The sequence below is a fragment of the Pistacia vera genome, unplaced genomic scaffold (assembly GCF_008641045.1).
Source record: "Pistacia vera cultivar Batoury unplaced genomic scaffold, PisVer_v2 Contig1071, whole genome shotgun sequence".
NCBI lineage: Eukaryota > Viridiplantae > Streptophyta > Magnoliopsida > Sapindales > Anacardiaceae > Pistacia > Pistacia vera.
The window spans coordinates 78751-92414 of record NW_022195106.1 but is presented as its reverse complement, the minus strand read 5'-3'; the positions used below and the strand labels follow the sequence as shown (position 1 = coordinate 92414).

Genomic DNA, 13664 nt, shown 5'->3' with positions numbered 1-13664 from the left:
GATAGTGAACATTTGCTGTTTGTACGAGGTTATGTGATTGTCTAGATCAGTTGTGCCATCATAGGGCTTCATGTCAAGAATAGTGAATTTGTGGGGCATGTCGACTAACGCGATTGCATCCACGAAGGGCGAATCGGCGTAGCAGTGAGGCTTGCTCTTTTTGGTGGGGATCGGCATTCCTAGTATGCGCCTCATCACTGCCTCTATGTCAGCCAGTCTGTTGGCCAATATCTATTCCATGGGAGAGGGGGATACCAGTAGGTCATCCCGCTTGACTTGGTCGACCATAGGGTTTGCACTCGGCATGTTTTGTTGGGTCATTCCGTGTGGTGTAGCCTGGTGGATCATTCCTTCGTGCATCGCTTGGTAGCTTGGATCACCGTTCATTCCCTCAGGTTGGGTGACTCCCATTTTAACTGATTGGGTGTTTTGCCCGACATGAATGGTTATGGGGGTGGTTTGGTACTCGCTCGGTCCGTTGGGATGGATGGACTCGAGCGGGATGTTTTGGTGTGGGTGACCACTCGACCCGCGAGGGTGAACCGAGCCGAATGGAGTTTGTGTAGGGATGGTTGACTGGAGGTGAGGTGGGATGGCGAGGATGCATGGTTCTTGTTGTAGCGGGCTTTTTGTCACTCGGACGCCTTGATCTTGTGCTTGAGACGGATCGATCGAGTGGGGTTCCGTTGGCAGATCCCTTTCTCCAAGAGCCAGGACCGAATCGTCAACCACGGACGAACATAATTGACGCGACCTTTTATCTGAAGCCACGGGTCTATGTTCTGGGGTGTGGAGAGGCTACATAGATGGAACCGAGGCGTAGAAACGATTAGGTGGTACCTGACAAGGCAAAAGCTCAAGATCATAAAACTAACTTACCTTTTATTTCAGAGATTGGTTTTCAGCCCTGATGGAGGCGTTTTCGTCCGGATGGCAGTGTTCTTAGCTTCTAGTGCAGCCACCTTATCTGAGTTCTGTTGCATGAGAGCGGTCAGAGCTTCAAGTTTGGCCTCGAGGCCGAGGTTAACGTTGTCAGAATTGTCAACCATGGAAAGTTTCTTCACGTAGCAGGGTTCGTTGAGCCGAATGATTGCTAGAGTTCCCATGGTGGGCGCCAAACTGTAGACATAAAAATCTACCTGTACGGAAGGAGGGACTGATCCCGTGAGGTTGAGGCCATTAGCGATCTGCTGTACCTGCACACGTAGAGAAACAAATGTGAAGCGACGGAAAACACCGAGGTGGTGTTTGCTGTAGGCACTCTGATGCTCAAGTCAACAAGGCTGAAAAAGGTTGATTTATTGAGGGCTAAGGAGTAGAGAGGTTACCAGAAGTCTAGTCGGGGACTGTGACTACGATTGTAATGTGAAGTTCTCAAGCGGGAACTCCTGGGTCTGAAGATGTAATGTCCTGTCCCTTGTGAGAGGGCTGGCCTCTGTTTAAATAGTGACTATCTAGTCTCTCAATCTTGGTGGGATTGGGAGTTCTCATAGTAATCCATTTCCTCCAGGGATATATCCTTTGGCCCCATTATCTTGGCGTGAAAGGGAGTCCAAGTACGACTCTAACACGGACCTTGGGGGAATTGGGATTGTAGTGGACCACCTGATCAGTGTTTGAGTAGGAATGTGATCCGTAAGTGACCGTGAATTCTTAACTTGACCATGAGCCTAGGAGGTGTACTAGGGTCAGGAGGCTTGGGTCTAGATGGTTTGGATCGATTGTACTTCGTACTGAATGGGCCTTATCCAAGGAGTTCTGGCTTGGGCCACACCGGGATTGGGCCTAGGCTTTTCCTCATTGTCGGACGCATTATCCTATTTCGGCGGAGGACATTTTTTGGCCGTAACACGTATTTATTTTAATAGCCTTATGAGATTGGTAAATATGAAATGCATCAAGGTTGTTAAAAAATATTAATTACCCTCTATCGGGGTTTCTTTTTTTAAGCATATTTTTACAAGAGTTTTTTTGGATAATTATTAGGGAATTTAATATTGATGGATCTCATTGTGTTATGTGAATGAACTTTTTGACAAAGTATAAAACAATTGTATTTAAAAGAATGACATGTAACATTCGACTTGATCCAAGATATTCTTTAATATATTTTTTTCTTTTGATATAAACGAAAAAACGCGTAAAAACAAGTGAGATATAGAAAGCTTCAAAAGAACATATATTTAAAGTAATTTAAAATGTGAGATATATTGATAAAAATAAAATAAAATTAAGATTTAATAAAGTTTAATCTCAATACTCAATTGTACTTATATTTTATTCTATAGATTGACTAGAGTCTTTGAATTTAATTGCTTAGTAAGTAGATCAATAGTGAAGCTTCAAAACAGCTGTGAGTTTTGAGCATGAATATTAGAAAACGATAATTATTTAATATGTGGTCCTGAAAATTAATATAATGTTTAGCTGTTGTTACGAAGCAGGATCATGATACCTGGTCAGGGGCGGATCCAGCCCCTTTCAGAGAAGGCCCATGTCTACCCTCAGATTTTAAAATAAAATTACTAATATATTATCCCACAAAAAATTGTTATTAATATATATATCTAGACTCAACCTCGGAATTTTTAAAAATAAGAAATATTATACATATATCTAGGCCTACAAAAAACTTGTTATTAATATATCTATTTCAAGCCAACATTATATTAAAAGTTTAAAACTCTCTCTACTCTTTTTCTCCACAGCTACACCTGCTTTTTATGAGTTTATCCCCAAAATTCTTTACTTTCTCATTCTTTTTCTCATGCTATTCGCTTTTAAAACTTTTGAAAATTAAAATTGTTGAAGCTTTCACTATTCAATGTGTCATAATTAGCTTCGTTTTCTCTTTTATCAGTTTAGGTATGTATATTGCTTTCAATTTAGTTTATTTTAAGATTGAATCATGTTTTTTTTTTTTTTTAAGGTTTTTTATTTTAATTTGAGAGAAAAAGACATAGACTTTTTAGTTTATTTTGTGTTTTGTATCTAAGAATGTATCTGCTTTACCAAATTAAAACTTTAAATATATTTTAAAGGATGTTATTCTTCACTCTTCACCCACCACTTTCTTACATTTCAAACGTCACCGTTCAGCTACTCAAAATTATTAATGAAATTTGAGTTACTAACTATATTTATATCAAAGAAATTCTTTTTTTTTTTTTTATTAATTCATATTAAAAGTCAGCGTAACATTGACTTGACTTAAGTTTTGGTTGACTTTAACTTAGGTTTAGTCTGATCAATGTCATGAAAATCTATATTATAATCTTTGAAAGCCAAAAATAAATAAAAAATTAAAATTAAAAAAAGGTTTTCCTCAAGGTTTATTCAACACATTTACTCAAAAAAAAAAAAAAAATTTCTCATAGATTTATTCAAGTAGGGATTATTGTGTTATTACATTTTTTCTCTCATATTCTTGATATAGTATTATTTTATTTGTTTTAAGTTTGATATTTTTTTTAAGTTTTCACTAGTTGTTTGACAAACAATAGTGAAGATGTCGAGGCCCCCCATGGGCAAAAATCCTGGATCCACCTCCAGGTTAAAGATTGCAATTAGTGTGAAGTGTCATAGTGTTTTTCCTTTTGGAGTGCGAGCCTGAAGCTAATAACACATTGAATGAAGACTTCTAATTTACCAGCTTCTATGGAGAATACTTTGCCCTTGTTTATTCTACCTAAGAAATTTTGATATTCATATTTTGGTAAAACATAACAAAATTGATACGCATACCTCCAGAAACAGACCCTGCCCCGACGCGGCCATATAACCAAAAAAAGAGAGAGAGAGAAAAAAAAAAAGAGATGTATAATAAAAAATAAAAAAAAATTCACGATACTCTATCCTAACGTTGTCTACGTCGATGTACTAAATTTTATACGCCGACACCACTCTAGCATCAGTGTATTATACCTCTATCGATGCCGACAATTGGTGTTGACCTCTAGCTCTACAGCATGTTTTTAAGTGCAAACGATCGACATCAGAATATATTTGTCCATACACTGACGTCACACATGGTGTTAACATAAAAACAAATTTCGATATACCTTACCTACGTTAGAGGGATACCATTATTCCGACGCTGCTCACGTCAAGATATTAAATTCATACACCAATTGTAATATCATGTCGACATATTGTAATTATACGCGATATCAGGTTTTGGCATCAAACTTCACATTGTGCATAGATGTTTTTCTGTCGTAACATTTCAATACGTTAAATTGAATTCTCCAATTTTAGTCTCTTCTCCGACTAATAAAAATTATTATGGTGGTAAAAGTTCTGAATAATTGAGGAATAAAAGGCCACCACAAAATAGAGGAACTATGGAGAATTATACATGTTGAGGTGTCAAATTATCGTCCACACTTGTATTGTAAGCAGACAGGCATGAATAAAGGGCCCCTGATATATTTAGTTATTTACAATTTGATTTCTGACATATTACATCAGTAATGCCTTTTTTCATGTGAGATGAGATTTGATATCTTATCATTTTTGTTTCTTTCTATTTTTGTTACGATACCGTCTCAATTTACACTTTAATAATGAACTTCTAGTTGTGACCCCATAGAATCAAATAATCAAAACTCTCATCTTGTTGATGGAACTTTAAGAATTTGAATATGAAAACTTAATTTAATTTAATTTAAGGGCTAATTAATAATAGAAATCCCAATTTCTTTGAAGCAAAGATAGCATGTATTGAAGTTTGTTAATTATGTGGTTGACAGAAGTTTGCAACTAAACATTCTTTTACGATAAATGCACCCCCACACGCATCTTTCCATATTAAAGTCGATAGTAAAGGCACTAGCATTTGCTTATGTGCTTTAAGACAAAGTTTAGCTTGAGCAACGGCATTGGTTTACTCAGATAGGGAACATGCCCCAACACTTGTGGCATTTTGCGTGAAATTTTAGAAAATTTTCACCTAACAACACTCCTTACCTTACTCCAACATGTCTCCACGTGGTTCGCCGTCATTCACACAGCATAATAGTTAAGATAACTTCCATAATTAATTTCATCTTCTTTATGTCATCTGTCTCGTCAGTTTTTCATTTTTCAATTAATGAACAGTTCTTCTATTTGATTTGTTTGATTTTGGGTACATCAGTCAATCACATAAGGAAGAAACCATATGGCATTATGTAGGGTATATCACAGTAGCTTCCTCTTTGAAAACCAAATTACATGAAATGAAAATAGCAGCAAACTCACTCACAATAGACAAACATTTGGCTAACAAATTGTACTACTTCTCTTTTTCTTGTTTTGAAAGTAATTTCTATAAAGAACCTTGCACTTGCCCAGAAAGAAAAAATAGAAATTAAAGGGGAAAAAAGAAAAAGCACAGAGAGAGATTGAATCATAAAAGCAAAAGCAAAATTAACAATATAACACTGAATAGAAATGTAGAGGTATTCCTTGGCAATCAAGAGATTGAATTTCTCCATCTTCTAGGTGTCTTTCTAGTCTGGTCTGCAGTAGTTTGAAGATGAGGTCCAATATCCTGGTTTTCCAATGGTGTCATCTTGGTGAGTTTGCTCAATTTCTTCCAACCACTACTCCATGCTGATGTTTGTTTCTGCTTTGATATCTTATCAAACTGCCTCTGCAGATTCTCCATGTCATTTTGGAGCTCAAGGTACTTCGCCTTCACGCTCTCAAGCTCAAATTTGAGTGTATTAATATCCTTCTTCGCGGCTGCCCATCCTTCTTGGAATGACTGTGGTGTCCCCTCAAGTAGTGTTTTTCTGTTTGATATCATGGGCTGGTATTGACTTTCGCCGGCTTCTTTCAGTGAGTTGTTTGCTATTGCATTGCTTATCTTTACCTGTTCAGAGAAGAGGACTTGTACCACAACTCTTAGAGGGAGTCTTTCATTTTGTGCAGCATGCATACATGCATCAATTGAGAGTTTCTGGCAATCCATCACTCGACAAAGCCGCTTCCTTTCATGCTCAGATAGTGTTGGATGAGCCTGTTAATTTGTTGAAATTGATTAGAATTCAGTCTCAGAAAATCAGGAATAAAAACTTTGTTATGATGAGGGTTGCTACAAGTATTTAATGATTCCGTACTCCACAATTTGTAGTAATTATTTCTTTTTTAATGGAAATCACTACACACTTGCAAATGAATCAAGCTACTAAATGCCACTCTCATTCAGAGTGGCAGTTTTCTGTTTTTCTGATTATCTCTTCAATTCATACATGTCTATTCAAACTGCTTAACTAGACGAAAAGATTTACTTTTCAATTGCGCGAAAAAGACTAATATCCTTATTCAGAAATATTTTTACTTCTAACAAATGGACATTGAATAACAAAGTATGAAAGGAAAATAGAAACTTCTGGGGAACAATTAGGAATTACCTTAAGATAGGAATCAACTGCTCTATAAAGTCCATCATCACAGGTCCTCGCAGATTCCGGTAAAGCTTCAGCCAATACCTGAAATTTTGTCAAAGAGAGGTTTCTATCTCTGGCCACTTCTGTGAGATAACTATCAACCAGCCTTGCCACTCTCATCTTAGCACTTGTGCTATTAACCCTTTGAGTTCCATCATACATGTGTTTATCCGAAAAAGATTGCCGACTAGGACTTGAACTTTCAGTCTGTTCTTGAACAAGAAAATGCTCCAAAAGCCTCTGTACAAGATCCACATCATATAAAGTTTCTCCTTTATTATAAGTAGGAATAAGAAGATCAGCCAATGTCGCCTGCTCGAACTGCATCCCCACCCGTTTCTCCAATTCATTAACCAACGCAGGCGCTACTTTTAACATGTTTGCCATTCTCAAGAGCCTAAGTAGAAAGCTACATGACACACTGTCTTTCTGTGGCGGAATTATGCTGACGAGGCTCTCGATGATCATCCTTTGATCTTTGGCCTGGACAGTTGGAGGATCCTCTTTAGTCCCTGCCACGATCATATGAAGTCCACCTTTCCAACTGCTACCACTACTACTATTACTATTACTGGCACTGCAGCTGCTTATTTCATCTCCAGGTCCTGAACTCTCCCTAATCAAACCTGGAAGCCATTTCGTCGCATAACGCATTATTGCAGCTCCAATCAATTCAAATCTCATACCCTTTACTTTGATGGCTGTAATAACCCTAACAAAGTGATCAATTCTGAGAATCGAAACGTCTTCAAACCACCAATCAGGAGGAACAGGTTGGTTCCTACTCGGACTTGAATCTTTCACATCATTCCATTTTGGGCTGGAAACTTTAGGGGGTTTTCCAGTATACGCCCATCTTATCCCCTTAGGATTTGCACAAGCCTTCCAAGCTATAGACTCGCTACATCTTCGCACAATTTGAAGATTTTCTGCCCATGGCGAGAGCTTTTCGCAACTTTTCAATACGATTATCGAGTCTCTCCAGGACGACAAAACTACATAACTAAGAAAGGCTTCTGTTTTAAAGATAAGATTGCCTTCTTCTAAGTCCTCTGTCATCTCAAGATACTCTGCAGCACATCTTAGGCCGGATATATTGGCTGCTGTTAGATCAACTGCAATCCCATAGCAGAATTTTGCCGCTAGCTCGAACGGCTCCGGTCCTCCCGGAAGATCATCCAAGGCAATCTTGTTGATGTCCGGGTCACGAGATTCATATATCAGTCTATTCATCTTTCCACTTCTTGAAAGCAGAGGATACTTTCACAAATATACAAGAAAAAAAAAAAAGGTAAAATTAACATCTCCAATTGGAACTAGAAACTCAAATAAGAAAAAATTTCACATATCAAAACAAGAATATATAGCTACCTTGTGCAAGTGAAAATTAACATCTCCAATTTGAACAAGAAAGTCACTTGGAATATCAGTAGCAACATACCTATATGCAAAACAAGACCAAAAGCTCAAATACTAAACTTATCATAAACAAAGAATTCATAATCTCATATTTTTTTAAACTTACCAAGATTGGCCTCTGAGCTCAAATCCATCAGTTTTGACAGTATGTTTAGTGGAGCTAAGCACTCCGTTACCATAATCTCTGCCACTAAGAGATTCATTCTCTGATTTCCACATGATGATGAGAACCAAAATCCCACAAAATTTCAGCCAAGTTTCTTTTTTTTCTTTTTTCTGAAGAAAGTGGGTCTATATCAGAAGAAACAGCAGAGAAAAATATTAAGTGAAGAACAAAGTGAGACTAGATTTGATGGGAGAAAAATAAATCCCACATGGGGTGCTTAGAATTATCTTGAATTGTCGGCTTCCAACAGAGTTTGAAGACTTCTTACAGGCTGTGAAGTAATGGGCAATATATTTTGGTAGCACTGTTTTGGATCATTTTGAGTTCCATTTCTCTCTTCAGTCTTCAGTTTTACTTGCAGCTTTTGGATTTTTAGATACTTTCTCTATGCATAATAAACAGTAAGAGATTCAGTTTCTTCTTTTCATTTCTTATCTCTTTCTTTAAAAATTAAAATATATAAAAAATTATTACAATCCCCAAAAACATTCCTCTGTTGACGAGAAAGAATAAGAAATTTTTACTCACGTACCACTGTACCAGGCCCTTCTGGTTTTTGTTAGATAGATATGGGACATAATTACTAAAAGGCCACCCACCCATAAACCGGGAAATTATAATAAATAACTCATTTTTGGGATTTAATTGAGAAATTATCCTGTTCCTAAAAGTATTTCAGAAAATAGTTCAATTCCAAAATGTTAGCATGCATTGGATCAAAACACCTCTTTTAACCAATGTCCACCGATAGAAACTGATAAAACCTATAATTAATTGATCACTAATAAAAACTAATATAGATACGGTCTTAAAATAAAGCAAACTCTCAATTTCTATAGTGGATCGATATCAATCACTCTGGGTTTTGAGTTAAGAAAGAGTAGTTTGGCCTAACCGGTTTTTGAAATTTTGAAATAAGCTTATTTTTTTAGAGACTTTTACGAATGACTTATTTCTAACTCACCAAAAAAAAAAAAAAAAGGTTATTTAATATAATTTCTCTAAACTAATTCAATAAATTTATTAATTTAATTGAAAAATATTTTAATTATTTGAATAACTTTTCAAAGCTTAAAGTTAATGGATGAAGATAAATGTTAACTACACAATTATTTTAATAGAACTTTTCTTCTTCAATGATGGGAATTGATGTGGTTGATATGGCAAGATTTTGAGGTTGATTGTATTGTTAAGATTTAAAAAAGTTTCTTCACTTGTAATTTTCAAAAGAAAATGATAGATTTTATGGTAAATATTAGTTCATATTCAATCGTTTGTGTATATTGAGTCAAAAATCCATGAGGATTTGATTCAGTTACCTTCTTCCAAATTTCCTATACATATACACACCTGTATAAATCTAAATAGGTTTTTGTAATTAATTTTTATTACTTCTCTAGAATATTGGGATCCAAAATTGTGGGAACAATTGATTATAAAAAAAAAAAAAAAAAAAAAATTTAGACTAAAAAAGTTATCCACCTAACCCCAGGAGGTTGACCTGGTAGTTAAAAATGTTTACTTTTTTTATTGACTTTATGAATTCGAATAATTTGGAGTCATCTATCACATTTGTGGTTTTTTTTAAAACATTAGACTTGTAAAGTGTTCAATAGACTTCTAAGATTAGTTAAAATACATACAAACTGATACGAAGAAATGATAATCTTTTAATTCTATCTAAATATTTCATACACTAATGAATAAAAAATACTTTTATTTTTACTAAAATGTCACTTTAGAAGTGGAATTTTAAATCTTAAATTGGGTTTCGTTTTTGTCTACAAATTTATCTTATAGTTTATCAATGATATGAATTCGATAATTAATGTTGGTAAATTGATGAGTTTAATATTCCAAAATTCCAAATGAATCCAATTAATCATAAAATAACATGTCCCGCATTTTGAGTAGAGCATTTCAAATCATGTCTTAGTGGGTCAACTTGATGTTGGAGCGTTGAAAAGTTTCCTAATTTATTTCTTTCAACTTTAATAATTTTCTTATATGAGTTCATTTAATTCTGATTTGATTGATTTAATCACATTATCATATGATTTATTCATGGTAACAAGATGGATGACAAACCTGGTTACATTTTCCAACAAAATTTTCTCAACTTTAGTTTTTTAATGTATACAGAAACCTATTTCTATCAAAAAATCACCTTTATCATTAATCATAAAATTGATTAATAAACAACAGTATTTAGGATGCATTTGGTACAGTTTATTCCAATAAAATTTATGGAAGAATAGCTTAATAGAGTAGAATTTATGAAAATAATTTTTTTTGAAGAGTTAAATTTATGAAAATAAAACTTTTATATAAGATTTGTTTGTTATTTGGTTAAGAAAACATAAAAGATTTTTCTAGTATTATTTAAAAAAAAAAAAACATTAATATATAAGAATAAATCAAATTAAATTTATATAATAGAAGAGGATATTATAACTTTTAACACTTTAAAAGAACTTATATCATAAATCGTAAACTAACTTATTTAAAATTCTATAAATGCTTTTGAAATACAACCAAACAATTAAATTTTTTTTCAAAAATACTTATAATAAGCTTTTTTTATTTTATTTTTAAGCTCCTATAACGTTTCGACTTTAACAATGACAAAAAATCAACCAAAAAATTCGTACATAAATTTGTACAACACTTTAAACAATGAATCGTCAAATAAATGGTATGCCATTGACAGGAAAAAGATGAGTAAATGGGTCCCGAATGTTTAATTTTAAACTTATTGAAAAATTGAATTTACAGTAGGCAGAAAGGTAGGTCCGTCAGATGATTATGTTCAGATATCGTTTATTCTTAATTTAGAAATACATAAATAACATGTATTATTTTCTAAATAAGTTTGGGATACTATGATGAATATGTCCTCCACTATAGATATTAAAAATGCTCTTTATCAAAGCCTGGTGATGTCTGAAAGTGCACAACTTTTTACTATTATGGAGATTTTGCATGAAGCTTCATTTTATGCAAGGAGCCCACCGTAATATATAATATATGGAAAATATCATTCGATATTATTGGAAATTATAGAATCAAGAGAAGAGCAATTATACCAGACAGTGATGTAGAAGATAAGGTAGAAGGGAAAGGGACCCATAATGGCTACACTGGACCAATATATTTAAATTTATATGTGACTCCATTCCTTCTTCATTTCTTTCAATCATTTAATGTAACATCTTATTTTTTATATTTTACAAAATAATCCTTAACTTATCTATAAACAAATAATAATTGTTAGGCCAAAAAATGTCATTGGCCCCAATAGGCCCAAAGACGAAGACACCTTCAACAAAGTTCGGAGCCATGGCCCAATTTCGATTGAGCTTGCAATAGAGTTTGCATATTATGTCCGCTCAGTACACCTACCCTGTTGCTCACTACTTGAACCCAATCAACAAAGGCCTCGATTCGTTTGGGCCTCATCATCAGCTTGTATGGGCCCATGCCCTTTGATCCAAGATCACCTATTGAACCTAGGGTTTACTTAGACCCCAAGACTGCCTACTTCTTATTTCGGTATTATTCGGATTCTACCGAAGAGATCCATTACTATCCTAATTCGTCTAAGATCCGTATCTTAGACCAACTAGGACTCCCTCTCCTACTAAGGTAAGGGAATCCAAGGCCTTCCTATTCACTAAACCTTAACCTCCAAAGGACTCACAGTCCTACTAGGATTCGAATATCCTACAACTGCTATTTAAATAGAGGCTAGCCCTCTCACAGGGGAGGGACATTACACATTCTAACCCCATAGTTCCCACTCTCAAGAGCTTTATATTGCAGGCGTAGTTATAGTCTCCAACTAGTCTTTTGGTAACCTTCTCTTTCCCTAACCGTCACTAAATTAGCCTCATTCAGCCTTGCTGACTTGAGCATCAGAGTGCCTACGGCACACACCACCTTGGTGTTCTCTGTTCGCTTCACGTTTGTTTTCTTGTGTGTGTAGGTACAACAGATTGCTGGTAGCCGCAACCTCACAAGATCATACCCCCTATTCCGTAATCGTAGATTTTACCGTCTACAGTTTGACGCTCATTGTGGGGCCTCCAGTAATCATTCATCCTTCAAACCCTGCTTCGCAAGGAAACTCTCCATGGCTGAAAATTCAAACAACACCAATCCTGGTCTCGAGGCCAAGCTCGAAGCTCTAACTACTCTTATGCAACAACACTCAGACAAAGTGGCAGCATTGGAAGCTGAGAACGTCATCATCCAGACCGAAATTTTGCATACCTTGGCACTTGCTTAATTGCATCCAACAGAGGTATATTCACTTCCACCTTGCAAAACATCTCCAAAATTTCTTTATCCTTCTCTTCTTTCTTTGACTTCGCGAATCTGCTAGGAAAAGGTAAAGTATTAGACTGAAGTTGAATTGAAGGGTTAGGAATTACCTTTGATTCAGTTGTAGCCTCTTCTTTCTCAATTTCATCTTCAATTTTTGCTTCCTTTGCTACACTTGGAATGTTCAGCTTTGGTTCTTCCACTTTCTTGCCACTTCTTAGCGTCACTGCATTCACATTTTCCTTTGGATTCACCACTGTTTGAGAAGGCAACTTCCCTCCAACTTGAGCCTCTAAACGACTTATAGCATTTTTCTTTTGACCCATTTGATTCTCCAAACTTTGAATACTAGATCTTGTATCTTGTTGAAACTGTTTGGTATTCAAAGCAAGGGACTTAACTATATCTCCCTAGGATGAGTTTGAACTCTGTGAGGCAGGTTGCTTCAGTTGAAAACCTTGTTGTTGTTGTCTATTCTGGAAGAAATTTTGTCCACCTCCTACTTGTCTATTTCCTCCATAACTGAAATTCGGATGATCCCTCCAACCTAGATTGTACGTGTTGGAGTAAGGATCATACTGCCTCGGTTGTCCAGGAAAGTTTCCTGCTGCATTAACCTACTCAGCCCCTTCCTCTTGAAGTGTTAGGCACATGTCCGTTTGGTGTCCCATTGTTGAACATATCCCACAAACTTTTACCTGTTGTGTATTCCCTACAGCCAACTGTCTAACAAAAGAGGTAAGATCAGATAGTTGTTGTTCAATGGAAGATGTACTTACCTCATTCACCCTTTTGGGTGGTGCATCATGTCTTGTACTAAACTGTTGGGAATTGGCAGCCATGTTTGAGATTAACTGTTTGGCAGCTTCAGGAGTTTTATCCACCAACGCACCTCCACTTGCTGCATCTATCATGTTTCTTTCCATAGGTAGCAATCCTTCATAGAGATATTGAATTAACAATTGATCACTTATTTGGTGGTGAGGACAGCTTGCACATAGCTTCTTGAATCGCTCCAATAGTCATACAATGTCTCTCCATTATATTGCCTTATACCACATATCTCTTTCCTGATGGTGGCAGCTCTGAATGCTGGGAAATATCTTTCTAAGAACAGCCTTTTCATCTCGTTCTATGTTGTGACTGTCCCCAATGGTAGAAATAGAGCCAATCCTTTGCATCATCCCCCAATGAAAAAGGGAAAGCTCGCAACTTAATCGCTCCTCTGTCACCACCCCTATCGGTTTCATGCTTGAACAGACTACGTGGAACTCTTTTAGATGTTTATTTGGATCTTCACTTGCACGACCATGAAATGTAGG

General features: G+C 35.8%; 1 protein-coding gene across 1 annotated transcript; it reads right to left on the bottom strand.

The window, feature by feature from the left end:
- Positions 1 to 5152: 5152 nt before the first annotated feature.
- LOC116132301 (root phototropism protein 3) lies at positions 5153 to 8534 on the bottom strand. Its single transcript, XM_031417961.1, has 4 exons — positions 7960 to 8534; positions 7806 to 7875; positions 6399 to 7694; positions 5153 to 6004 (listed from the first exon to the last, which is right to left on the bottom strand). The coding sequence occupies exons 1-4, from the start codon at positions 8070 to 8072 to the stop codon at positions 5456 to 5458; spliced, it is 2028 nt and encodes a 675-aa protein (XP_031273821.1). The 5' UTR covers positions 8073 to 8534; the 3' UTR covers positions 5153 to 5455.
- Between the last annotated feature and the right edge of the window lie 5130 nt (positions 8535 to 13664).